This window comes from Prionailurus bengalensis, chromosome C2 (genome assembly GCF_016509475.1).
Source record: "Prionailurus bengalensis isolate Pbe53 chromosome C2, Fcat_Pben_1.1_paternal_pri, whole genome shotgun sequence".
NCBI lineage: Eukaryota > Metazoa > Chordata > Mammalia > Carnivora > Felidae > Prionailurus > Prionailurus bengalensis.
This window is the reverse complement of record NC_057350.1, coordinates 822,448-849,406: the sequence shown is the minus strand read 5'-3', so window position 1 is coordinate 849,406 and position 26,959 is coordinate 822,448. Positions and strand designations below refer to the sequence as shown.

Here is a 26,959-nt window from a genome sequence, read left to right as displayed (position 1 = left end):
AGCACGTGGTCGAGCAGTGGACCCTGGTGTGAGGACCGAGGTCAAAACCCTCCTTGTTGGCGCCTCGGGTCCTCATTAGGAAGTGGTTCCCCAGGCAGTGCCCTGCCTGGGGTGAGGAGGCCTCGTGAGGGAGCTGAGCACCGGGCCGGGGAAGGGCCACGGGCCACAAGGGAGGCTTCTGAGGGTCGTCACCTGGACCCTGGAGCCCACAGGCCCTGCTCCTGTGAGACACACAGAGACAGACCGAGTCCGAGGCAGACACAGAGAATGGACCCCGGAGAGAGGAAACCAGAAATTCCATGAATCGGCCTGGAAGTGACAGCCCGTCATCGTCTTCTAGCCCTTAGAACGCGGTCACACGGGCCGTCCACCCGGAAGGGGAGGGGGTGACACAGGGATGTGTGACCAGGATTCGGGAAGGCTGGGAGCCACAGCCCAGGCGCTGGGACCTGGGCCCAAACGTGATGGAGCCCCTGGAGGGGCGTGTCGGGTGGGCACAGGGTCTGAACGAGCTCACCTCCACCTTCCCCCGGGCCCGGGACCCAGGCAGGAGGGGTGGCTGTGCCTGGACCCGGAGCAGACCCAGGCCCACGTGAGTGTGTTCCGTGCCAGGCCCACCCCTTCCTCATCTTTCCACGGCCACGTGTGCCCACGAGCTTCATGGGATAGCAGGCACGGGACGAGTCTACAGGTGTCTCCCTGATGGTGTCCCTAGAAGTGGATTCCAGAAGGACCCCACTGTGCAGACGGGGAGACCGGGGGGCCCCGGGAGGCACAGGGTCTGTGCGGGGTCCCGGCACTGGTCAGGAGGAAAACCCAGGTCTGAACCCAGCTCTGTGTCCCCAGAGCTGCCACACCGGCTGCACCAGGCCTCGCGGGGATGTGGCTGGGCTGTGTTGGTGTCACTGTAGGGACAGGGCATGGGGTGGGGGGAGCCCTCCGCAGCCTGGGAGGGGCTCTTGTAGGAGGAGGAAGCTGGGTAAGGGGACCCACCTCTCTGGTCACAAAGCCCAGTGACCTGGCAGTGACCTCACCTCTCTGGTCACAAAGCCCAGTGACCTGGCAGTGACCTCACCTCTCTGGTCACAAAGCCCAAGTGAAGTCAGAACCCGGGTCACCAGGCACCCACATTGTGGAGACAGCGCCCGACTGGGCTCATTCGTTGGGACACCTTCTCCTGACGAACATGTTCTCCTGTTGTGTGCCCGTGTCCCGCGGCTGCTGGCTCAGGGGAGCCCGTGGCTGCGACGCCCCCCGACCCTGGAGACAGTGGGTCAGGTCGTGCACAGGACGCCTCAGGTCTCTAGCTCGCAGGGAGCCAAAGGTAACCCAGGGAACCCCAGAGAGAGCCGGTCCAGCCCGACACCGCTCTGATCTGACTTGTACGGCCCCTCCCGTGTGTGTGTGTGTGTGTGTGTGTGGAGGGCCCACGTGAGCAGGTGCAGGCTGATGAAGGGGTCAGATGCCTGGTGGGCGGGCCATGCTCACACCCCAGGTCAAGGCTGGCTGGGAGGGACAGGGTGTGCTGGGGTGGCCCTCTTGTCCCCAAGATTCATCCCGAGCCCTGCAGGTGGATGTCACTGTGTCCCGGGCGCAGGGCTGTGCGCACTCAGGTCTGTGTCGGATCTGGGAGCCGCAGGGGGAGAGGGCGGAAGGACACTGAGGATGGCCGGGCGGGGCTGTGATGCCTCCGGGCCGGCCGCGGGTCACTGTCTTTACAGAAATCAACCGATGAAATCGGGAGGCGACTGTCGGAATCCCGCTTCACCTGCCCTACAGAGGTGTGCGTGTGCCCCGTCGCCCAGGAGGGCCACCCTGGACCCGGGGAGAGAGTGGCCGCACGGAGGTCTCTGGAAGCAGGGCCTGGAGATGGCCTGGGAGGGCCTCCCTCACCGCCCGGGCCCCTCCACAGGGTCCTGGCTCAGCGGTCCTGGGACCAGGACCCGGAGCCCCCGGAGCCCCAGGAGCCCGAGCCCGAGGGTGAGAAGGCTGGGGGTGGGGGATGGGGTGCATGGGGCCCCGGGCGGTGCTGGGCCACCCAGGGAGGAGCCCCCGGGGGCTGGTGTGGGGCCAGGAGCAGAGACTGAGAGCCCCCGGGGCTGCGGACCGCAGGGGGGCAGAGGTCCTGGTGTGGGTTCCTGGCCGCGGCTTCTCGGGAGGCCCTGGGGTGTGTTGTGTGTCTGCAAGGCCCCTGGAGAGGCCGGCGCGCGGGGGGACCTTCTCTCCTGTCACCCTGAGCCCTTGGAGCCGCTGCAACCATCACTCTGTTTCCTTCTCAAGAGTCCGGGGCAGGAGCAGAAGCCGGTGCGGCTCCAGAGCCCGACCCAACAGCCTCGGGGGCCTCGGCGACTCTGGAGGCAGGGGTGGCGTCCGGAGCGACTCCTGCAGGGGCCCGGCAGCCAGCAGGTGACCTGGGACCTGTGCCGGGACAGCGGGCGCCTGGGCAGAGTCAGCTGGGTCCTGCTTCTGCTCCTGCTGCTTCCACTGTTCCTGCTTCTGTTCCCAACACCCTTCCTGCCACCGCCCTTCTCCCCGCCCCTGCCCCCGCCCTTCTCCCTGCCCCCGCCCCCGCCCCCGCCCCTGCCACCGCCCTTGCTCCCACATGGATGCCAGCCACTGATCAAGGGCCTGAGGGCCTACACAGGGTGTTTATTTTATTTCTAATTGTTCCAATCCCCGACCCTGACACCCTACCACAATGTCTCTTCCTCTTCTCCCTTATGCTTTCTCTCCTCTTCTTTTTAGCTGTGACTTTATTTCTTCACTGTTGGCTTATAATCCATATTGATCTTCAATAAAATTTTTATTTACTTTACGTTGTACAATTCCTGCGCACTGGGTACACTCACCCCGCTGTGAACCACGCCACAGAATAGTGGTGCAGGGCATCTCAGTCCCGAGGGACACCGTGTACCCGGAGCCCGCCCTCCCCGTTCGTGCCCCCGCCAGGCCCTGGGAACCCCCAGTCCGCTTTCTCTCCGTGTTCCGTTACTTACTCTGGAGGTTTCCTACAAGTGGAATCTCGCCAGAGATACCTTCGGGTCTGCACCGACTTTTCAGACGGGACAGATTCATTTTCGTACTCTGTGGTCGCTTGAAATAGACTGTTTCTCCTTTGATATTGACATCACAATGGATTAAAGATTAGGTGGGGAAAAAGAGGCCCCTTCGGTGACAATGGGCACGGTCTCGGGGTGGAGACCCCCGTTTGTGCTGTGACACCACAGCCTGACGCCAGCCAGGACACGGCTGGTCCCCCCGTGGCCCAGACAGAAGCCGGGAGATGCAGAAGGCCGGACGGTCACACCGCAGAGGGGAGAGCATCCCTCACGACCCCTGGGCCAAATAACGCTCCAAAGCCCGTGCGTTCCCCGGGATGGAGACCGGACCCGTCCCAGTCCATGGGAGCAGGCGTCAGAGATGCGGGGCGTGCCGGGGAGGGACTCGGGCAAGTGACCCCCGAGGGAGGCAGCGCTGGGCACCTTCAGACCGGCAGGTTTCTGGTCTGGGCACCGGCAGCCCAGGTGACAACGTGAGGCAGCAGAGGCCCCAGCAGGTCCCCAGCGAGAAGTCCTCGTCCTGCAAGGGACCGGCTGGCCCAGGACTGGGAGAGCCCACAGAGCCTGGGGTCGGCCCTTCCCCGGTCCCCATGCCCGGCCCCAGGCAGGTTGGTCAGCTCTGCTCCCCTGAGTTCAGGGGGGGCGGGCCTTCGGCGGGTGGTGGGGTTCCCCAGGAAGAGGGACCCCGAGCCCCAGGACGCCAAGACGCAGGCCTGCGGGTAGGACAATCCAAAGTCAAGGACATGGGCTTCCTGACCTAGCTCGTCTTACTAGTGACCCGGGCTGTGCTATTAGCCTCGGTGTCCCCATCTGTGACACGGGGACGAAACGGGCCTTCTAGATGGTTTGTCGCATTCCCTGAGAGATGAGGTGGAATCGTGGCCTGGTGCCTGGAGGACATAAAGAGCCACCTGGAAGGCTGTCCCAGAGTCCCCCAGGGCACAGGATTCCGGAAGCCCCTCCTTGGCCCCTGCCTGCTGTCCCCCTTCCGGGAACACTCAGCGTTGTTTGCGGAGGAGGTGGAGACGATCCAGGACGTCAGCAGGTCCCACGTGAAGGAAGGTCAGCGCTGGAGGGACAGAAGGACGTGTCCCGTGGCCCCTTCCAGGCCCCGAGCTGTGACGCCCTCTGACCTGACCTCTGACCTGACCTGGTGTGTGGACCCGGCTTCTGTGGTTTCACTCCCTCCTTCCCTCCCTCTTTCCCTACCTCAGCCGGCGATCTCAGGTCCCTGCCGTGTGCCGAACACCGGGACCTCATCGGTGAGCACGACCCGACGGGGTCCCCCACGTGGCCTCTTCCTTTGCAGGGTCTGAATCTTCCTGTGCTGGGTCCCCTCTGGCGAGTCTGGGAGGGAGGCCTCTGCACATGTCCCTGCAAGGAAGCACGAGTCCGGAAGGTCCAGACGACCTGCCCCAAGTCCCAGTGTGTGGAGACTGGCCACGGGGTGGTCCCTGATCAGAGGAAGACTTGGGCCCACGGAGCCCGGAGGATGACGAGTCCAGGGAGCCCGGAGGAGGAGGGGGGAGCACCGTGGCGGCCTGGCGCTCAGGCCAACTGGGAGACGGTGTCGTACCCGGACCGGCTCTGTCCCCAGGGCCGTCGGGGTATCCGCGCTCCCGGGTGGCAGGCTGGCCCCGGCTGGCAGGAGAGGAGGTGCCCGTGGGGCAGGACAGAGCCCTCAGGCAGAGCGGAGGGTCGCAGGTGCTCCCCCAGGGGCAGGTGGACTCGGGCGCCCTGAGGCGGCATCACCGGGACAACTGTGCCGTGCCAGCCCCACTTCCCCAAATTCAAGACCAAGACCCTATCACCCTGTCCCACCCCCCAGAGCAGAAACCGCTTCTGTCCTTGTTCCTTTGTGGATGCTTCCATGCCTGCCCTCAGCACCCTGTCTGCTCCCCGCTGTGTGCACACACCTGGATCACGAGAGTGAGCCCCGGACCCCACCCAGGAGGTGGTAAGGCCCCTCACCCTCAGCCAGCAAGGGAGAGCGCCGTCCCCATGGCCCTCCTCCCCCTAAGAAGACACGTAAGCCATATTCACCAAGGTTTTTAACCATCGTACACACACACACACACACACATAGAGCGAAGGATGGGGGCCTTGGGGACCCGCACACGAATGTCTCCTGCAACTCCTGCCGCCCCCGTGCTTTTGTGGGTTTGCTCTGGTTCTCTCGGATCCTCCTCCCGGCTCCCTTGAAGTTGTCAGGCCTCTGCCCGAGTCCCTGGGTCACCCACCCACCCTCTCCTGTTAGGAAGACATCCAAATGCACACCTGCATTTCCTCTCATGTTCCTCTCGCCTCCTAGACTTCGGTCGTCAGATTTGGGAGTCGTGAACAGCCTTTCTGTCTTCCCTCACCTGTCCTTCCACCCAGCTCTTCCCAGGCCAGCCCCGAGGCTGTCCTCGGGTTGGATTCATCTCCTCCTGGGAGGTGGGGGTCGGGCGGACAGAGGGCAGACGGTGCCGGTGGGGGCAGGAGAGGGCCGTGGCCCACAGGCCGAGTGCCGGCTTGTCTGCCAGGGCCCCCGGGCTGGGTGAGCCCCGCCTGCCTCTCCTCTTTCTTACCGGGAGGCATTGTTGTCCTGAATGGGCACCGGGGAACCTGAGAGAAGAGACCACGTTGCTTTGAGACAAGGGGCGGTGTGGCAAGGGCTGCAGGGGACGTTGGCCTTGGATTTGGGAAAGAGAGGCCGGCCACGCACTGCTGTCGCGTTCATGTCCTCTCTGCCCACCTGAGTGCACCTGCAGCCGGAGGGGCTGGTTCCCGGCAGGCTGGCAGCGTCCCCCTGGAGCCCCCGGTCCCTCCTCTCTGCCTGAGGACGGTCTCCCGGAGACGGGAGCCCATCACACCTGTCTCTGGGGACCTCTGCTTCGTCACATTGTCACCTGGGCTGCCGGTGCCCAGACCAGAAACCTGCCGGTCTGAAGGTGCCCAGCGCTGCCTCCCTCGGGGGTCACTTGCCCGAGTCCCTCCCCGGCACGCCCCGCATCTCTGACGCCTGCTCCCATGGACTGGGACGGGTCCGGTCTCCATCCCGGGGAACGCACGGGTTTTGGAGTGTTATTTGGCCCAGGGGCCTGTGAACCTTTCTGGCCCTGGGTCGTGAGGGATGCTCTCCCCTCTGCGGTGTGACCGTCCTGCCTTCTGCATCTCCCGGCTTCTGTCTGGGCCACGGGGGGACCAGCCGTGTCCTGGCTGGCGTCAGGCTGTGGTGTCACAGCATGAACAGGGGTCTCCATCTCCGACATGTGCCCTCTTACACACAGAGCCTCTGGTATCCTTGTGACACCTCCTCCCCTCCCCGGTGGACGGCCGTGTGACTAGTTCTGAGGGAGAGAATATAATGATGGGTGTCATTTCCAAGCTGGTTCATGAAAGTCTGTGGCTTCGCTGGGTTCCTTTTCTCCTGCGTCCATTCTCTGTCTCTGTCTCTGTCTGTCTGTCTATCTGCCTGTGTGTCTCTTGACCCAGTGCTCTGACGAAGCGAGAGCAGATAATATGAGGCCCCAGGGCAAAGAACCTGCAGAAGGTCCAGGCTGAGACAGAAAAGTCCTGAGACACCCCCCCCCCCCCGGTCCCGGGCAAATCCTGCCAAGAGGACGTGCATGGTCACGGTCTTGGGGGCAGACCCCCTCTGGGGTTTTTCATCTTTCAGTGATGCCCTGCTCCCCCACCGCATCAAACTTAACAGCCAGGCTTTCACCCCTCAGCAGGATGTCCCTTCCTCCAAGAAGCCTTCCCTGACTGCTCCTGCCCTCCCTGGGACGAGTCAGAGCTCTTGCCATTTTGCACTGGTCTCTATGTACCTCTCGGAGCCTGTGACCGTGCCTGGGTGACCACACGGTGTGGGCCCCTCCCGACAAGGCAACGAGTCTCTGAAAGTACCTCTGCCCATTTTGCTCACTGCCCTCTCGCCAGCAGCAAGCACGTGCCTGGCGTGTCACGGGTGCTTATACGTGTTTCCCGAAGGAGTGAGCGGCTTCCTGGGGAAGTGTGGGGTGTCGGGGAGCGCAGGGAGCGGTGCGCAGACTCACTGCGGAGAAGACACGCGGCGAGGATTACGCGGGACCGGTCCGAGGTCTATTCCCAGCAGACAGGAGGTGACAGCCCTTCTCGGCTGTGGCGCCTGGAGGGCACCAGCTGACGGGCCAGGACTGGCATCTCCCTGCCGGCCAGCACGTGCCCTCCTATCCCCAGCTCCTGAGGATCGTCAAGGATCCCTCTTGGGCTAGAGCCATGGTCCCTGGCCTTCACCCCATCAGCGGCCTGGGGTCACCAGACACCTCTCAGCAAGCCGCGGGATGCGAACTCCCGGAACCACGAAGAACGCTCCCGGGGTCTCGGAGGACCACGAGCGGAGCCCCGAAGTAAAGGTGGCGGCCCTCAGGGCAGGATGGCGTGCGCACAGGGGGCTGTGGAGGGAGAGGGGCACTGAGGGGGACTGCCGGGTGGGGGCCGGTCTGCCCACCAGCGTTCCCTTTCTGTCCCCCGTTTCTCGTGTGCTGGTGTGGGACACTGCCCGGGTCCTCCAGCCACGGCACAGAGGCCAGACCAGACGGGCTGCCCGGTGCCCCCTGCCCACGCCCTTCGGCAGGACGAGCCTGGTGCTGATGCAGGACAGGGCCGTGGAGGGGGCCCACGGGGCCTGGAAGAGACACCGCTGTCACCCCTCCTCTCTGCCCCCCCTGCCCCCCCTTAGCTGACCCTAACAGGGTGGTCGGGCCAGGCATGGTGTGGACCTGGACAGTGGCGGGCGGCGGGCGGCGGGGGGGTGGCTCCCGACCACACGTCACCGTCTTTCGGAAGAACGGTCGCACCATCGGCGAGCTCCAAAGTCTCACATGTGTCTACGAGTCTTTTCATGCTCGGGAAGCTGGACGTGTTCCGTCTGCCTGCGGCCAGAAGCACAGTCGCGTCAGCTACCAGTTTTGGTCGCGTGGGCTGCACCCCGACCCCCACGGACACCGCCAGGCCCTGGCAGGACAGAGACGCGAGGGCGCTGCCACGGGAGGCGGCGGCAGACAGGTGATGGGGAAATGTCCTTCTGTCCCCTCTGTGCCCCGAGGCGGGCGGGTGTCCCCAGCGAGGCCGTGGAGACCGGCTCGGGTAGCCGCGTCTGCTCACCCAACCCCTCTGGCCGCAGTCCGTCCCTCCCCCCCGCCCCCGTGCGTGCCCTGCGTGCCCCGTGCCTGGAGGGGGTCCTTTCCCGACCCCACTCCCTTCCGTACCACCCCGCCCAGCACAGAACCTCTTTCCCACCTGCTTTCCCTTTACCACGTCCACCTGCCCCCCGCCCCCAGCTCCCCCATCCTGCCCTCAGCGCCAGGGCCTGAGCCTCCCGTGGATGGCCAGCCCCACTCCTGGCCTCTCCCCCTCCGGCCTCCCCTCCCCTGCACCGGCCTCCCCCACTGACCCCTGCAGCAGCCAACTCAGAGACCTGCCCATGTGGTCTCCAGGCTCCGCCCACCCACCTGTCACCTGCCGCCAGCCAGCCCTGCAAGGGCTGCAACCCTCGGTATGGACTGCCCGCGTCCTCCCAGATTCATACACCAAAGCCCCAGCGCGATGGTGCGCGGGGTCGGGGCCTCGGGCGGTGCGCAGGGTTAGCTGGGGTCCCCGTGACAGGATCGGTGCCCCGGTAAGAAGAGGAAGGGACCGGAGCCCCCTCCCCAACACCTGACGCAGCGAGACGGTGGCCGCCTACAGACCCCGGACCCCCAGCGGGTCGGCGCCCTGAGCTGTGAGGATCGGTGTCGGTCGTGGGCGCCCTGTCGCGGAGCCCGAGCTGCGGCAGAGACCTCCCTCTGAGCCTGTGCCCCTGCGTCCCCCCTTACCTGCCCCTGCACCCCCCCAGATGTCACTCCCTTAAGAACAGTAGCATCTTGGCGGTCCTGGCCGGCGGGGCCCAGGCACAGGTGGACCACGACGTAGCTGTAGTCGGTGGACAGCACGTGGAAACCCTCCACCCCCTTCACTGGGCGGGAGAGAAGCAAGGCAGGGGCGTGTGGGAGGGGTCGAGAGCCCCCCACTCCCGGGGCCACGGCCCGCCTGACCGCCCCGAGTGCTGAGCGCCCATCCCGCCCCCTCTCCCAGGTTCCCTTTGACGGAGGGGCTGCTGGGGACGGCGCCGGCAGAGGCGTCCTGTCCTGCGTCTGGGTGAGGAAGCGGTGCGGCAGGGGTGGGGGGGGGGGAGCGGGGGAGGCACTGCCACCCCGGGCCTCCCTCTCCCGGCCCTGGGCTCTCATACGCACGTGTGTTCCTGAACATCGCCTTCTTCCCATCTTTCCAAAGAAGTAACATGTGTGGCTGGCACCCCTGTGACCTAGGGGGACAAGGCGGGGGCCCGTTTCTGGAATTTTCCAATTTGGACCGGGACCGGTCCCACAGCTTAAGGGAAACAGTTCGAACACCCAGTGCCTGCTGAGTGACCCCGTGTAGCGTGGGGGCTTCTCCCAAAATCAGGCTTTTGAATTTTAGGGGCAGGAAGTGATGGGTTTCAGGGCTGTGGGGACCGTCACTGTAGGCTTTCCCGGTGACCCGGGTCCGGCACCCCCACCCGGCCGGGAAGATGCCCCAGGCTGCCGTGGCCAGGGCTCTGGGGAGGCTGTGCTGGGCCCCCCGCCCTGCTCCACTCACCAGCTAAAGGCCAGGACCACCTTCAGCTGGCCCACTTTGTGAAACTTCACCCTGGATGCCCCCAGCTTCCTCCTGTGTCTGCCAGGCAAGACATCGGAGATGACAGACCGAATGTACCAGAACCCTGAAAACTGTACAGAGCTGCTGGGGAAGGCACACCTTCCCAGGCTCCCAGCCAGGCTCCCGGAACCCACCGGACAAGGGATGCCTCCCAGACACCCAGCCCGCGTCCAGCCCCCCGGACCTGCACGCCCCTGGTTAGGGGCCCTGGTGGGCAGACGCCAGACTGTCTGGGGGTGCGGGGGCTGGGCACTGGGAACCGTGTGCTGTAACTTCCTTCCCGTGCAGGGCCTCCGGGGGGGCCCCGTCCCTCTGATTTCCTGCCGCAAACCCACCGTCCCAGACACCGCCACGGCCCGCTCAGCCTGTGCCCACAGCCACCCCCGCTGGAGGGTTCCACCTGCCAGCCATCTCCTCGTTCCAGAACACGTCCTGCTGATTCCACCTCTGCCCACCTAGCATCTCTGGGTGCACCTGCCTGGGGCCCTGCGCCCTACCCACCCCCATGGCCGGCAGTTGCTCTGGGAGAGGCCGGGGGAGGCAGTCCCACTGGGCTGGCAGGGGCTTGTGCCGGATACTCCTGCCAGCCTCGGGGCACTGCCCAGGGCCCCGGGAAAGCCCTTGGAAGATTTTTGGGGAGCGATCCCTAAACGGACGATCCCTGGCCCCCACGGCCTGGGTGCCTGGCTCAGGGGACAGCAAGCCTACGGCTTTACCTTGTTCCAGTTGAGGCTGTGGGCCTCCCCGGGCAGCTGTTCCTGTGGCCGGGACCCCATGGCCAGCACGAACGCCAGGACCAGCGTGGACACCAGCCTCCCCGGTCCCATCTCCAGCCTCCCTCTTCGGCCACCAGGGCACTGAGTTTAAATCTCCCCACCCACCGACCCTGCCGTGGCCGTCCAACCAACCCGGAGCCTTGAGCCGGCCTGGGGTGGGCCGATGGGGAGGCCGGGGGGCTTCGGGCCCTCTCCTGCCCCGGGCACAGAGGGCCGGCGCAGGTGCTCAGCCTGGTCGGTGCCACCTGCCTGGGAGGCCCCTGAAGACAAAGCCATCGTGTTCCCGAGGTCACTCCCCCCCCACCGACCTCAGGTCACCACGTGTCCCCTGGAGCCGTCCCTCCTCACAGTGGGAGCCCTGGGCCTCTCACAGTAGCTCCCCACCCCCGGAAGAGAGACAACAGCCAGCTGGTGTCACTATGAGTCACTTCATAAGGTTATCTGAGTGTGAGAAGCAGGACCTGACCGCAGGGTCGCCCTGAGCAGGTGCTGACAGAGGGGGCAGCCGGTGTGTGTGCACAGGCAATGGGGTGCGTGTGCGTGTGCATGCAACTCTCCTGTATGTGCCCGCCTGCCCCCCTTCCTGGTGTGCACCGCCCCTCGCTGTGAGGGATGGGCAGCCCCCACCCCAGCTTCTGCCAGGACCTCAGGCAGGGCCCCACCAGACCACAGGAGGCCCCACAGCCCAGGCCTCTGCAATCCTGGGCCCCTGGCCCTTGCCCCGGAGCCCTGCCCCGGACACCGAGGTGCCCCAGCCCGGCACCCTGGTGGGCACCAGTGCCCACCTCGTCGGCCCAGCACCCTGTCCGAACTCGAACCGCAGGCCTGCTCTCACTCGGGTAGACGACCCTCCCATTGGCCCGGGGCTGTGTGACCCCTCCCCGGGGAGCGGCTGCCTCCGGCCCAGCCCCCACTCCCCGGCCGAGACCCGTGTGCGCGGGTCCCCTCACCCAGAGGGACTCTGCCGAGGGACACAAGTGCAGGCCAGCCCTCTCGCCCCCGAGCTGGCTCTCTGTGCCGTGTGGTTCAGCCGGGGTGTGCCCACTGCACCCTATCCTCTCCCTGTGCGGCCCGCACCCCACGAGAGCGGCGCCCCGTCCATCTCTGTCCGCCCTCGACACCGAGCCCAGCCCAGCACACGAGTGAGAGGCAACTCTAGCCGTTTGTGGAATCGCTTTATTTGGAAACGCAGCAAGAGTCCCTGGGAGCACCTGCCCAGCACCCAGCACCCAGCACCCAGCACCCAGGTGGCTGAGCAGGTTGCCAGCGCCTGGCCGGCCTGGTCCGGACACGGTGGGCACTGTCCCCGCTGGAGGCCGAAGCATTCACTGAAAACCAGGAAGAGCACTGGGGGACCCCAGGTTCACCCCGAGGGGCATCTGCCTCCACCCCGGTCCCTGGCCCTTCACAGCTGCAGAGCACTGGGGTGTAGGATGCGGGGTGATGCTCGGGAAGCCAGCTTACCTGGAAGGCCTTGTGCACACAGGTGACTGGGGGGACAAGGGGAGGCGTGAAGACGGGCCCACGACCTCATCCGAGACGGGGCCTCCCCTGCCGGCCTGACTTGGGCCAGGGAGCAGGTGACTCCTTGAAGAACTAACCACCCCCCCCCCAGTCCTGCCTGACTCACTGAGACCGGGAGGGTCCCCGAGACCAGCGGAAGTGAGCCGGTTCTTGGGCATGGGGCGGCCCCGGGGGACACTCACGGTCCCGCTGCAGCGCGGCCTGCTGCTGGGACAGGAAGCCCAGGCCCCTGCTCCACCTGGTGAAGAGGCGCACGGCCTCCTGGCTGGCCAGCTCCGTGCGACCTGCGGGGCAGGAGGGGACCCTCACACCTGTGCCCCACGCCCCAGCCGCCCCTCTTGCAGCAGGGGGAGTGCAGGATGAGGCGCCGGGTCCCTGGGGCCACAGGGGCCAGCCCAGGCGGCGGACCCGGACCCCTCTCTCTAGCCCCGGACCCTGGGACGATGTGCTTCCCGCACAGCCAGCGTGACTGCTGCCGGCAGGGAGTTTGTGGGCGGGCCCGAGGTCTCAGCCACTCACTGTAGAGCTCCACGGTGCTGAAGGCCTCGTCCTTGAACTCCAGCTGGGTGAAGACGATGGCGTAGTCCCTGAAGTTGGTGCCCAGTACCCGGTAGTCTAACACGCCCAGGGCTGGGAGACACGAGAGGCCCCCCGGCAAGCTCAGAGCCCCAGAGCCCCGTGGTCCCCGGGTCCCCGGTGACGGATGGCCAGCTGGTGAGGGCCTGTCCCAGCTCATCCGGGGTCACACTGCCCCGGTCCTGTCCCCACGGGGGCAGAGGGCCACCCCCCTGCACATCACAGAGGGAGTCTGGGGGTGACCGATCCCCTCCCCTTCCCGCAGTGCTGGCCAGGCGAGCGAGCCCATCCCCAGGCTGCCCCGCACCCCAAGGGACACCGCGGAGGCTGTGGCCTTACAGGGGTTCTCAAACACCCATCCAGAGTTCTGTCTCCGCAGCAACACCGTGCCCACGTCACACCTCTCCAGCCCTGGAAAAGAGACCGTCCGTCCTCAGCTCAGGGTCCAGAGTCGGGACCACAGGACACAAGGGTCCTGCCGCCGGGGCCCGGCCTGCCGCCAGCGTGTCGCAGAGGGATCCTGGCTTCCTCTGACGGCCCCCGTTACCCAGAAACCTCGCTCTCCAGCGAATCCAGCCTGGCTCGGGAATGAGCTACACGAGAGCCAAGTGCAGATCAGCTCCCTCCCCAGAGTGGTGGGGGCGCGAGGGCGCAAAATGAGCCTCAGACAGATGCTGGGCCCTCTGCAATTTGGGGTGAGGAGCCCCAGCATCACAAGGGGCCACTCAGTCCCTAAAGTGAACCGACACAACAGACAGGCAGTGGGTCTTGGGGTGCCTGGGGGGCTCAGGCGGTTAAGGGTCCGACTCCAGATTTCAGCCTCAGGTCATGATCTCATGGTTTGTGGGATCGAGCCCCGTGTCAGGCTCTGTGCTGACAGCGTGGAACCTACTTGGGATTCTCTCTCTCTCCCTCTTTCTCTCTCTGACCCTCCCTCACTCACAATTTCTCTCCCTCTCAAAATAAGTAAATAAACTTTAAAAAATTAAAATTAAAAAAATAAAACAAACAAACAAAAACCCTTCTCAATGTTATAAGAAAAATTACAAACTGGGAACTATATTTGCAACTAATTTTTATCACAGATGAGAGGCTAAGATCCCAAATAACTGAAGGGTTCTTACAAACCACTAAAAACACACCTAACAGAAAAATATGCCAAGATACGAACAGCCAGGGGAGCCTGGGTGACTCGGTTAAGCGTCCGACTCTTGATCTCGGCTCAGGTCTTGATCTCAGGGTTGTGAGTTTGAGCCCCGTGTTGGGGAGGAAGCACACAAACCACGTTGACACGTCCCAGGATGCCCCTGGCCCCTGCCCTTAGAGAAGGTACGTAAAAGTTGACACGGGGCCATCTGTTGCCCATCAGATGGCAAAGAAAAAAGAGTAAGGGAATGCCCAGGGCAGGTGCCAGTTCAGGGGACCGGCCACGTATGACGTGGAGCCACAGGGACTCCGAGAGATTTATCCTTCGGGTAGACCCCTGAGCCTGCTCCCCAAAGTGTGTTTCCAACTGCAAAAGATTGGAGACCCCCGTCTGCCCAGCAGCAGGGCGCTGGCACAAAGCCTCCTGGACCAATACGCAGCTGTAAAACACAGCAGAAACTTAACGGGAACCCATGGGGGAGGCGAAGGAAAAAAAAAAAAGAGGTTAGAGTGGGAGAGAGCCAAAGCATAAGAGACTCTCAAAAACTGAGAACAACTGAGGGCTGATGGGGGGTGGGAGGGAGGGGAGGGTGGATGACGGGTATCGAGGAGGGCACCTGTTGGGATGAGCACTGGGTGTTGTATGGAAACCAATTTGACAATAAGTTTCATATATTTAAAAAAAAACACAGAGCAGAGCGCCTCCGAAAATGTGACATGGAATCACCGTGTGACCCCGCGGTCCCGCCGCTGCGAGCGCCCAGAACCCAAAGCAGGATCTGAAGGGAGACTTACACACCCACGTTCACGGCGGCGTGATTTACAAAACCAAGAGGCGGGAGCTGCCACGTGCTCCGGCCACACCACGGAACGTCAGCCTCAAAAAGGAGGGGAATCGCAGCAGCTGCTACCACGTGGGCGAAGCCGGAGGGCACCGTGCTGAGGTCGGCCCGTCACAGGGGGACACGTCCCGTAGGAATGGACGCTCACCAGAGGCCCTGGAGGAGTCGGAGGGTGGGGCTGGGGGAGGGGAGGGTCCACACGCAACGGGACAGAGTCCACTGGGAAGATGAACACGTTCTGGGGACAGACAGGGGGACGGCTGCACGACAGTGTGAGTGCGCCCGACGCCCCCGAACTGCGTCCTTGAAAGTGGTTAAGACGGCCGTCTCTGTGCTGCATTTACCTTACCACAATTTTTAACAACTCAATAAAGACAGAAGAGAATAAAATGGGAAATGTTCTAAGGGAGAGCAGAGCCTGTGTGGACGGATACGGAGAGGTTCCCGGCGTGCGTGGCTCGGTGACACACGTGTGCTGGCGTGTGGCCGCCCATGTCGGAGGAGCCGCCACGAATCACAAGCATGGGTCACCTGCAGGGAGGGGACGGGCTGGCTGGGCAGGTGGGAAGGACCCGCTCTGAGTACCTTTGGGGACTCTGATTTCTGAACCATGCAAATGCACTTCCTATCCAAAGGCCAACAGATGAATTCAATTCAATTCAATTCAACTCAACTCAATTCAATTCAATGTAAGAGGGCCCACTTGCAGTCCTGGTGGGGAGCGGGGCTCGGCACCATCCGTCTTTCCAAACCAGCATCTGGCCGTGGTCCCCAGAGGTGCAGGTGACACAGCACCAGGAGGGGCTGCTAATCAGTCACACCAGAGAGCGGACACCGGAATGGCGTCCCAGCCCCGCGGCCACCCCCGTGGCCCTTACGTCCACCCGCGTGGCCCTTAGGTCACCGGTGGCTTTTCACAGAGCCTGAGGCTCTCCAGACGCCTGGCTTCTGGATTTGGATGTCTGATTCCGCCAGCCTCACCGGGACACAGCCAGCCACGCGGCTTTGTGGCCCACACCGTGGCGCGTGTGACCGTGTGTGCTCGCGGGGCCAACATAGCGGGGCCACCATCAGACCCCAGACCTCCTCTGTCCTTGCTCGTCCCACGGCCAGGACCGTCCCAGCGGGACCCAGGGCCCCACGGCTCCCGAAGGCAGACGCGGGTGTGGGAGGAAGGTTACCAGCGGCTCCGAGACATGATGCGCGAGCCCACTTTAGGCGGCAGCTGAGGGGGGGGCCTTGCCCCGAGAGGCCTCCAGCATCCACCATGATCCCACCCAGAGGCCCGCCAGACCTGCTCTCCGGGGACACAGGCCCACAGCGCACAGCTCGCTCACCTGTGTCTGGAGGACAGCATTTTCAGATTGTTTTCTGCAGTAAGGGTCACCACGACACCCTCGATGTTCTTCGTGGCCTTCTCCACCGCAAAGCCCTTCTCACCGGAGGCCACGGCGAGAACGTACCAGGACCCCAGAAGCTGGGAGGAGAGGAGCAGGTGAGGGGGCCGGGTCCCCCAGCCCCTTGAGGCGTCCTCTTTGTCTGGGAGTCCAGGGCCCCTGACTCAGGCTGACCCGTCCCCCCGTAGCCGGTGCCGGTCTGGGCCGGCACCGGGAGGGTAACCCAGAGACTGCAGCCCCACAAGAGGGGCCTGGGCCCCTAGGACCGCCGGGGCTCGAGGCCAGCGCTGGCACCAACGGATGGGCCGTTACCTGCCTCGGGTCCAGCCTTCCCAGCCACACAGCCTGGGCGCAAGGCGCTGAGACCGACGTCAGAAGAGCAGTGAGCGGGACGCTCCCCATCTTCCGGAAGTCTGCACCAGCACACCTGCCGCGGGGCCCGGGTCTGCGCAGTCCCTCCGGCCCATGTAAACCCGTTCAAATGTCTCTGCGTGGGTCACTGTGGGCGGCCACTGACCACCAAGACACCACGCTGGCCTGTCTCCTTGCAAGGTGGTGACATTTCCCGAGGGGGTGGCATTATTATTCAGTGGTGGCCCCTGTGCCCTGCCCCGATGCGCTGGAGAGTGGGGACTGGGCCCCAGGGAGCGTCAACACTGCCGTGCCGACCCCTGCTTCTGTCTGCTTCCTTCTGTTGGGCGGTTCCAGAATGGGCATCCTAACGCCGGTCAAACCACTGACACCACTGGGGATTCAACGCTCTCCCTTGCTCAGTCTGGGAAGGCCAGAGACCCTGGTCTTTAACCGTGGCTGGCAGCAGGCCAAAGTCAAGACCAAGGGAAGGAAGGCACAAACAGTTCTTCTAAAAGCTGCACTTCAGATCTTTTGTCTCAATCATTAAAAATAGGAAAAAAAAAAAAAAAAGCTCCCACTCCCTCCTGACCACCCGTTATTCTGCTCTGCTGGCCTTGGCCTCCTGCCCCCACACACAGTCAGCAGCCAGCCCGGAATGTCCTGTTCCTTCTGCCCCTCCGCTCCACCTGTCTGGACTCGCCCACTCTCCGGCCAGGCTTGGCCTGCTGCCCCCCCCACCTCTGTACTCCATGACCCGGGCCAGGAGCTGCACATCCCCCAAGTTTCCGTGAGAGTTCTCTGTGGGCCTGGGTTTCTCACCTCTGGGTCATCTGAGCCCCTACCTGGGAGCAGAGGGCAGAGGGCTTGGCTGGATCCGTCTGAGACCCTGAAATCCAAGGGGAGGCGGCCGGCAGGATCCCCCCGGGGTGGGGGTGGAATGGGCACACTACATTTCCAATGGCTTCGCCAGTCGGCTTCCAAGGGTTCTAACACCAAAAACAAGCAAGATGCGGAAGGTGAAGGAAAGATAAAGCCACGTGTCTTGCCAGGTCTAAGGACTGACCCCTGATGAGCCACCACCCGGCCCTTGGTGAGCCCCGTGGGGAAGTTGGACACAGGTAAACCAGCCAGCCCCGGCACAAACGTGCAGCTAAGCTCCCACTGCCCCGGAGCCCGGGGGGTGTCGGGCCTCGAACGTGGATTAGGATGGCCCCTGACTGCCAGCTTCTCTGACGCCTCGCAGCTGGAGATGACTCACAAGGACAAAAATATCACCCTACGCTTCAGAGTAATCCTATTTGCTGTTTTTTCGCATGGAGATTCCTGACAAAACATTCGGGGAGACTAAGGTGAACGGAGAGAAACACAGCAGAAGAAAGGTAACAGAAGCCCCACGGACGCTTCCTGCATTGGGGCCCCAGGCGGCCTCCCTTAGTGCCCCGGGGCTGGCATCACAAAAGCGCACACCGGGCGGCTTACGCGCAACAGACACTGATTTCTCCCAGTTCTGGACGCCGGGTGTTCCAGTCAGCTGTGCCTGCAGAATGGACAAGGGCGTCTCGGTGTCCTCACGGCGGGGGGACGTGGGGGGCTCCGGCTGCGCCGATTCCCCTCATGGGCACTCCACCCCCATGGCCTTGTCACCTTCCAAAAGCCCACCTCCCAGCGCCATCATGTTGGGGGTCAGGATGCCGACAACAGGAATGCTGGGGGCCGACACACACGTTGGAACCACACAGATTGTGAGAACGGCTACGAACACCTGGCTTAAGATAAGAGCCACATTTGACATTACGCCGTGTTCTTTAAATTCTCGTAATGTGGCTGGAAACCATAAAACATGGTAGAGATAAAAAGACATCTGGGTAGCCCGAAATGATCTTACGGAACGCAGATTTGGGGAAAAAATATATACAGTGGGCTCTCCTGAGCCAGATTGAACAGGTTGTGCTGCAAAGGAGATGTCTTAAATCCCAGGAAGAAATCAGTTTTTGTAAATCAATGCTGTCAGGGCAACTGGATTTCCATCTGGAAGAAGGTTAAAATGAAACATATTCGCCTCATGCGCGAGAGTAAACACCAAATGGATCAGAGATCTGACACTAAATGTGGAAACAGAACCACACGAGTAATGAATGAAATCATTGGTGAATTTCCCTATCACATGGATGTAGGAAAAAGCTTTCTAATTGCATCAGTTCACTCCTGAAAGCAGAACCACCAGGAGGCATATGAATTCACAAATAAGGGATTTGGGGCAGGAGTTTGACCCCATGTCGCTGTGGGAGCCCATTGCATAAGCCCTGTAAGGCTGTCGCCTTCTGGGAATTCTGGGAAACGCCGTGCAGCTGAGGCAAATCAAGCCATTACAAACCCATAGGCCACACTAACTTGCAACAACATCCAGATGTAATTTTTAAAAAAAGTATTGATAAATAACCCGTCTGTATTTTTTAAACTTTTTTATAGCCAAAAGAAGCCACAAACAAAGTCAAAAGATGAATGACAGATCTGGAGAAAGTATGTCCAACATATATCACATGCAAGGGCTAATAGCCATGCTCTATAAGGAACTTTTAAAAATTAAAGAAAAAAGGCACCTGAGTGGCTCAGTCAGTTAAGTGTCCGACTTCAGCTCAGGTCAGGATCTCACAGTTCCTGAGTTCAAGCCCCACATTGGGCTCTGCACTGGCAGCGTGGAGCCTGCTTGGGACTCTCTCTCTCCCTCTCTCTCTCTCTGCCACTCCCCCACTCGCTCTTTCTCTCTCTCAAAAATAAATAGTTAAAAATTGAAGAAAAAATGGCCAAAAACTCATCAGAAAAATGGACAAAGGACATACCCAGATAATTCATGCAAAAAAAATTAAAGCGATGCCTAAACATACAAAAAGATGTTTGCTATGAATTGTGTCCCCCTCAAATTTCTCTGCTTAAGTCCTGACCCCAGCACCTCAACATGCAGCACTATTTAGAGATGGAGCCTTTGACGAGGGATTAAATCAAAACAAGCTCATACAGGTTAAACGTAACTGGGGTCCTTATGAGAAGAAATTAAGACACAGACACCACACAGGGGAGACCGTGTGGGGACACGGGGAGGAGATGGCCATGAGAGAGGCCTCAGGAGGACACAACCCAGCCATCTGGGTTCCAAACTCCAGCCTCCAGAGCTGCATCTCAGACTCCAGCCTCCAGAGCTGGGACAGAATCCACCTCTGACGTTTAGGGCTGTGGTCCTTCGTGAGGGCAGCCCCGATGAACGGAGATGGTCTCCATTTTCATTCACCGTCGGAGACGCGCAAATTAAAACAACACCGATAACTGGTTATCACCTATCACCCGGCGAAAAGTCGAAGAGCTCGGCCACACCACACGCTCCCTGGCCAGGCCGTGGGGCCCCGAGCGTGCCACGTTTGGCTCTTCAGACCGCAAAAGGGTACGATTCCTATACAGGGAAACGTGGCGACATCTAACAAAACCCATTTATCTTCTGATCTAGAAGCCCGCTCAGGAACTTACCCCGAAGAATCACCTGCCACGACACAAAAAATGGACGTACGCGGTGCTCACTCACCGAAGCACCGTTTCTAACGGAACGCCGTTGGAAGCCACCTAAATGGCCACGCACGGGAGCTTGGTTGGCGCAAAGACGGTGTGCCCACAGCGGAGCCCTCCGCGGCGACGCACGCAGTGGGAAGGCTCCGTGAACTGGTGTCGGGTGACGTGACACGCGGGTGTACCGTCAAGTGAAAGAACAAAGTGCTGAATGGCACGCGAAGCAGGCGGGTGAGACTCAGAACGTGTGTGTCTGCCTCCTTCTGCCAGAAGAAACCCAGAACGGAGAAATCGGAGTCTAAGGAGTGTGGCCCCCCCCCAGGGGCAGGTAGGGTAGGTAGGGCCGGGGAGGAAGTTACACCCCCCTCCCCCTGCATGCCTCCTTGGTGTCGCTTTGACTTTGGGATCTGGGTACCCTATTACATCAAAAGTAAACAAGTGGGATTCAACTGCACAGGGGTGCCTGGGAGGCTCTGTCGGTTGAGCGTCCAACTTCGGCTCAGGTCATCATATTGGGGTTCACAAGTCCGAGCCCCGCATCGGGCTCTGTGCTGACAGCTCGGAGCCTGGAGCCGGCTGCAGAGTCCGTGTCTCCCTCTCTCTCTCTGCCCCTCCCCATCTCGCACTCCATCTGTCTCTCTCTGTCAAAAATAAACATTTAAAACTTTTTAAAAGGAGTCAAACTGTATAATAGACGAATGACGTAACACCCGAACGGGGTCAGCGGAATCAGCCCTGATTTTTTTCTGTATATAATCAGGCTAAAGAGTAAAGGAACCCCAAACAAACCCTGAGTTCTGGATTTTCTGAGGCTCGTCCTTCGCGGCGGTTTGGGGGAGCGAGCCCGAAACGGCTTTCTGTGCGCTCCGGGATGCGTCAGAGGGCGACGGTCTTCTCAGGGTTGGAAAGCGGGGGGCGTCTCTCTGCTGAGGCCAAGCCCAGGCCAACCCAGTGAGGAGGGAGCGGGGGGCACCTGGCTCTCGGATCTTGCTTTCTCAACACCGCTCTCTGCAAGAAGGAGCCGGCTCCGTGGAGGGATCACTCCAGGGTGGGGTCACGGACAACAGGAAAGGACTCGGAGTGTTTCCAGTAAACACGTGTTTGAGGAATCAGGGAAGTGTGTCAAAAGGACTCAGCGGCTGTCCGGGGGGAGCCCCCACTGGACAGATCTGGACGGGTTTGTGCCTCTAGAGGAAAGAAGGGAGCATTCCTGGGTCCGTACTGACAGGCAAGAAACACGTGGCAGAGAAGCAGAGTCTTGCGATCACGGGAGGTCACTGACCCTCTGTCCCCACTGAGCGCGCTCTCCCGGCATCCCCTGCGCCGCCGTCCTCCCCGCGGACCTCGGGGGGCGTCGCCTGCAATTTCCCTCTGCCTGAGGAACACGCTAGCAGTAATTTATTGTGCCGCAGGTAAACAAGGGACAAATCTCTCCACGTTGATTTCTCTAAGCGTAGCTTTATTGGGGCCCCCGGGGGCTCAGTCGGCTAAGCATCCGACTGGTGATTTCGGCTCAGGTCAGGATGTCACAGTTCGTGGGTTTGCACCCCGTGTCGGGCTCTGCCCTGAGTCAGCTTGGGATTCTCTCCCTCCCTCTCTTTCCGCCCCTCCCCTGCTCATGCCCCCCACCCCAAGAGTAAATACATAAATTTTAAAAATACACTTAAAAAGCATAATTTGATTTCCCAGAACTCTGAGTTGGTTTCAGAGATGTGCCTGCGTCCCGTGCCATGAGAAGCCAGCTGTCACGGCCTCTGGCTGCGAAGCGCCTTTTCTCTGCAGCTCCGTGAACGTCGTCCCCAAGCCGCTGCGTCCACTTGAGCACGATGTCCCTGGGGGTGGTTTCTTTCATCCTGCTCTGGCTTCCCTGCGCCCGGGATGTGTTCGGTCAAGTGGGCATGTCTTCACCTCTATTTCTTCAAATCTTTTTCTGCCCAATTTTCGCTCCCTTCTCTTCCTGGGAGTACTTCACACGCCCGACCCCGGCCGCTGGCGGTCATTCTCTGCTCCTCAGCTTGGACAGCCTATGCCGGCGTGTCCCGGGCTCACGGCCACTGGCTCGTGCCCCCTGCGGTCCCCTACGCCCGTCCGGGCAAGCTTTCGTCTCGGCTGCTGTGCCACGCGGCGCTGGCGTCCCCGCCTGACTCTCCTGATGGCCCCCATCGCGCTGCCCCCCCCCCCCCGGTCCCGTTGGCTCGCTCGTTCTGGGTTCGTTAGCCAGCTGTTTAATTCTGCCGTCTCGTCGGCAAGTTAGTCCCTTGAGCCTGCCTTCCTTTCGTCCCTTTGTGTCCGTACCAGGCCACTCTCCACCTGTCTTCTCGCTCTGCCCACGGATCTTCTCCGGCTCACTTTTGATTTTATTCTTTTTAATGTTTATTCATTTTTGAGACAGAGACAGAGTGTGAACAGGGGAGGGGCAGGGAGAGAGGGAGACACAGAATCTGAAGCACAGAGCCCGATGCGGGGCTTGAACTCATGAACTGTGAGATCATGATTTGAGCTGGTCAGATGCTCAACCAACCGAGCCGCCCAGGCGCCCCGGGTCACATTCAGCAGCGCTCCTGTTCGTTGTGTGCAGCTCAGCCGCCCTTTTCTGTTTCCTCGTACGTCCAGCAGCGCGTGCACTTAGGACGCAGTGCGGAGGCCCTGGGCCCAGAGTCAGCCTCTGAATCCCGCTGGCTTTCGTTAGGGACTGAATCGTGTCCCCAGAAATGCAACTGTTGAAGCCTTAATCCTCACTGTGGCTGTGCCTGGAGACGGGGCCTCTGAGGGGGTGACGGGGTGGAGGGAGGTCGTGAGGGTAGGACTGGCGCCCATCTGAGAAGAGGGAGGCAAGACGCAGAGGTCTCTCCGGGGTGTGTGGGGCAGGGGCCTGGCGAGGGCACAGCCGGAAGCCCACGGGCTCCAGGCCGGAAGAGGGCTCTCAGCAGAGACCGACCCATCGGCACCCGGGTCTCGGGCTTCCAACTTCCAGATGCGTGAGACATAAACTCTTGGTGCCGCATTGCTCCCCCGAGCCCCGCCGCCCCCCCTCCAGGCCCGTGGAGCTTGTGGCGGCTGCCCGAGCCGGTGAGCCCACCGGCACGCGGACCACCCAGCACTGCGAGCTTCGGGCGGACAGATGCGTGGAAAGTCCCAGTTGTCCCCTCTAACCTGTCAGGGGCAGCTTCGAGCAACAGGTCTGTCGGGAGCCTGGCTTGGGATTCGGTCCGGCAGGTCCCGGGCAGGCCCCCCGCCTCGGGCCGGCCTCCCTCCAGGCAGGCCGTGGTGGAGGGTGCTGGACGCCTGAGCGGGGGCGGTTTCTGCTGGGGCTGGGCCGGTCCCCACCAGCCCCCCAGCACCGCTTGGCCTCACCCGTGAGGCAGCTGCTCCCTGTGAGCCTGGTCATCCTGGGCTGAGACCTTCCCCACTTTCTCTGCCCTGACCAGGACACCCTGTCTGCCCTGTGGTCTCAGCCCCCGCCGGTGGAAAGGAAGTGGGGCGATCAGTCAGTGTAGGACATGGGGTGACAGCGTGCGTGAGGGGGCCCAGACACTGAAAGGGCTGAGCTGACCACGCAGGGGAGGGTGGGAGGAAGCCAGCGGGTGGTCAGGTCAGAGGTCAGGTCAGAGGGCGTCACAGCTCGGGGCCTGGAAGGGGCCACGGGACACGTCCTTCTGTCCCTCCAGCGCTGACCTTCCTTCACGTGGGACCTGCTGACGTCCTGGATCGTCTCCACCTCCTCCGCAAACAACGCTGAGTGTTCCCGGAAGGGGGACAGCAGGCAGGGGCCAAGGAGGGGCTTCCGGAATCCTGTGCCCTGGGGGACTCTGGGACAGCCTTCCAGGTGGCTCTTTATGTCCTCCAGGCACCAGGCCACGATTCCACCTCATCTCTCAGGGAATGCGACAAGCCATCTAGAAGGCCCGTTTCGTCCCCGTGTCACAGATGGGGACACCGAGGCTAATAGCACAGCCCGGGTCACTAGTAAGACGAGCTAGGTCAGGAAGCCCATGTCCTTGACTTTGGATTGTCCTACCCGCAGGCCTGCGTCTTGGCGTCCTGGGCCTCGGGGTCCCTCTTCCTGGGGAACCCCACCACCCGCCGAAGGCCCGCCCCCCCTGAACTCAGGGGAGCAGAGCTGACCAACCTGCCTGGGGCCGGGCATGGGGACCGGGGAAGGGCCGACCCCAGGCTCTGTGGGCTCTCCCAGTCCTGGGCCAGCCGGTCCCCTGCAGGACGAGGACTTCTCGCTGGGGACCTGCTGGGGCCTCTGCTGCCTCACGTTGTCACCTGGGCTGCCGGTGCCCAGACCAGAAACCTGCCGGTCTGAAGGTGCCCAGCGCTGCCTCCCTCGGGGGTCACTTGCCCGAGTCCCTCCCCGGCACGCCCCGCATCTCTGACGCCTGCTCCCATGGACTGGGACGGGTCCGGTCTCCATCCCGGGGAACGCACGGGCTTTGGAGCGTTATTTGGCCCAGGGGTCGTGAGGGATGCTCTCCCCTCTGCGGTGTGACCGTCCGGCCTTCTGCATCTCCCGGCTTCTGTCTGGGCCACGGGGGGACCAGCCGTGTCCTGGCTGGCGTCAGGCTGTGGTGTCACAGCACAAACGGGGGTCTCCACCCCGAGACCGTGCCCATTGTCACCGAAGGGGCCTCTTTTTCCCCACCTAATCTTTAATCCATTGTGATGTCAATATCAAAGGAGAAACAGTCTATTTCAAGCGACCACAGAGTACGAAAATGAATCTGTCCCGTCTGAAAAGTCGGTGCAGACCCGAAGGTATCTCTGGCGAGATTCCACTTGTAGGAAACCTCCAGAGTAAGTAACGGAACACGGAGAGAAAGCGGACTGGGGGTTCCCAGGGCCTGGCGGGGGCACGAACGGGGAGGGCGGGCTCCGGGTACACGGTGTCCCTCGGGACTGAGATGCCCTGCACCACTATTCTGTGGCGTGGTTCACAGCGGGGTGAGTGTACCCAGTGCGCAGGAATTGTACAACGTAAAGTAAATAAAAATTTTATTGAAGATCAATATGGATTATAAGCCAACAGTGAAGAAATAAAGTCACAGCTAAAAAGAAGAGGAGAGAAAGCATAAGGGAGAAGAGGAAGAGACATTGTGGTAGGGTGTCAGGGTCGGGGATTGGAACAATTAGAAATAAAATAAACACCCTGTGTAGGCCCTCAGGCCCTTGATCAGTGGCTGGCATCCATGTGGGAGCAAGGGCGGTGGCAGGGGCGGGGGCGGGGGCGGGGGCAGGGAGAAGGGCGGGGGCAGGGGCGGGGAGAAGGGCGGTGGCAGGAATGGTGTTGGGAACAGAAGCAGGAACAGTGGAAGCAGCAGGAGCAGAAGCAGGACCCAGCTGACTCTGCCCAGGCGCCCGCTGTCCCGGCACAGGTCCCAGGTCACCTGCTGGCTGCCGGGCCCCTGCAGGAGTCGCTCCGGACGCCACCCCTGCCTCCAGAGTCGCCGAGGCCCCCGAGGCTGTTGGGTCGGGCTCTGGAGCCGCACCGGCTTCTGCTCCTGCCCCGGACTCTTGAGAAGGAAACAGAGTGATGGTTGCAGCGGCTCCAAGGGCTCAGGGTGACAGGAGAGAAGGTCCCCCCGCGCGCCGGCCTCTCCAGGGGCCTTGCAGACACACAACACACCCCAGGGCCTCCCGAGAAGCCGCGGCCAGGAACCCACACCAGGACCTCTGCCCCCCTGCGGTCCGCAGCCCCGGGGGCTCTCAGTCTCTGCTCCTGGCCCCACACCAGCCCCCGGGGGCTCCTCCCTGGGTGGCCCAGCACCGCCCGGGGCCCCATGCACCCCATCCCCCACCCCCAGCCTTCTCACCCTCGGGCTCGGGCTCCTGGGGCTCCGGGGGCTCCGGGTCCTGGTCCCAGGACCGCTGAGCCAGGACCCTGTGGAGGGGCCCGGGCGGTGAGGGAGGCCCTCCCAGGCCATCTCCAGGCCCTGCTTCCAGAGACCTCCGTGCGGCCACTCTCTCCCCGGGTCCAGGGTGGCCCTCCTGGGCGACGGGGCACACGCACACCTCTGTAGGGCAGGTGAAGCGGGATTCCGACAGTCGCCTCCCGATTTCATCGGTTGATTTCTGTAAAGACAGTGACCCGCGGCCGGCCCGGAGGCATCACAGCCCCGCCCGGCCATCCTCAGTGTCCTTCCGCCCTCTCCCCCTGCGGCTCCCAGATCCGACACAGACCTGAGTGCGCACAGCCCTGCGCCCGGGACACAGTGACATCCACCTGCAGGGCTCGGGATGAATCTTGGGGACAAGAGGGCCACCCCAGCACACCCTGTCCCTCCCAGCCAGCCTTGACCTGGGGTGTGAGCATGGCCCGCCCACCAGGCATCTGACCCCTTCATCAGCCTGCACCGCTCACGTGGGCCTTCCACACACACACACACACACACACACACGGGAGGGGCCGTGGGGCCGCGGGGCCGCACAAGTCAGATCAGAGTGGTGTCGGGCTGGACCGGCTGTCTCTGGGGCTCCCTGGGTTACCTTTGGCTCCCTGCGAACTAGAGACCTGAGGCGTCCTGTGCACGACCTGACCCACTGTCTCCAGGGTCGGGGGGCGTCGCAGCCACGGGCTCCCCTGAGCCAGCAGCCGCGGGACACGGGCACACAACAGGAGAACATGTTCGTCAGGAGAAGGTGTCCCAACGAATGAGCCCAGTCGGGTGCTGTCTCCACAATGTGGGTGCCTGGTGACCCGGGTTCTGACTTCACTTGGGCTTTGTGACCAGAGAGGTGAGGTCACTGCCAGGTCACTGGGCTTTGTGACCAGAGAGGTGAGGTCACTGCCAGGTCACTGGGCTTTGTGACCAGAGAGGTGGGTCCCCTTACCCAGCTTCCTCCTCCTACAAGAGCCCCTCCCAGGCTGCGGAGGGCTCCCCCCACCCCATGCCCTGTCCCTACAGTGACACCAACACAGCCCAGCCACATCCCCGCGAGGCCTGGTGCAGCCGGTGTGGCAGCTCTGGGGACACAGAGCTGGGTTCAGACCTGGGTTTTCCTCCTGACCAGTGCCGGGACCCCGC

At 62.4% G+C, this 26,959-nt stretch overlaps 3 protein-coding genes across 3 annotated transcripts; 1 reads left to right on the top strand and 2 right to left on the bottom strand.

The window, feature by feature from the left end:
* Positions 1–1,103: 1,103 nt before the first annotated feature.
* On the top strand, positions 1,104–2,815 carry LOC122492276 (skin secretory protein xP2-like). Its single transcript, XM_043595992.1, has 3 exons — positions 1,104–1,324; positions 1,722–1,980; positions 2,281–2,815. The coding sequence occupies exons 1-3, from the start codon at positions 1,187–1,189 to the stop codon at positions 2,796–2,798; spliced, it is 915 nt and encodes a 304-aa protein (XP_043451927.1). The 5' UTR covers positions 1,104–1,186; the 3' UTR covers positions 2,799–2,815.
* Positions 2,816–11,942: 9,127 nt separating this feature from the next.
* LCN6 (lipocalin 6) lies at positions 11,943–16,889 on the bottom strand. Its single transcript, XM_043595958.1, has 7 exons — positions 16,335–16,889; positions 15,963–16,102; positions 13,567–13,575; positions 12,977–13,038; positions 12,581–12,691; positions 12,168–12,345; positions 11,943–12,027 (listed from the first exon to the last, which is right to left on the bottom strand). Exons 1-7 carry the CDS (start codon positions 16,422–16,424, stop codon positions 11,943–11,945), a joined length of 675 nt encoding a protein of 224 aa, XP_043451893.1. The 5' UTR covers positions 16,425–16,889.
* An 8,023-nt stretch (positions 16,890–24,912) lies between these two features.
* LOC122492275 lies at positions 24,913–26,577 on the bottom strand. The gene is made up of 2 exons (XM_043595991.1): positions 25,748–26,577; positions 24,913–25,447 (listed from the first exon to the last, which is right to left on the bottom strand). The coding sequence occupies exons 1-2, from the start codon at positions 26,276–26,278 to the stop codon at positions 25,064–25,066; spliced, it is 915 nt and encodes a 304-aa protein (XP_043451926.1). The 5' UTR covers positions 26,279–26,577; the 3' UTR covers positions 24,913–25,063.
* Positions 26,578–26,959: the final 382 nt, after the last annotated feature.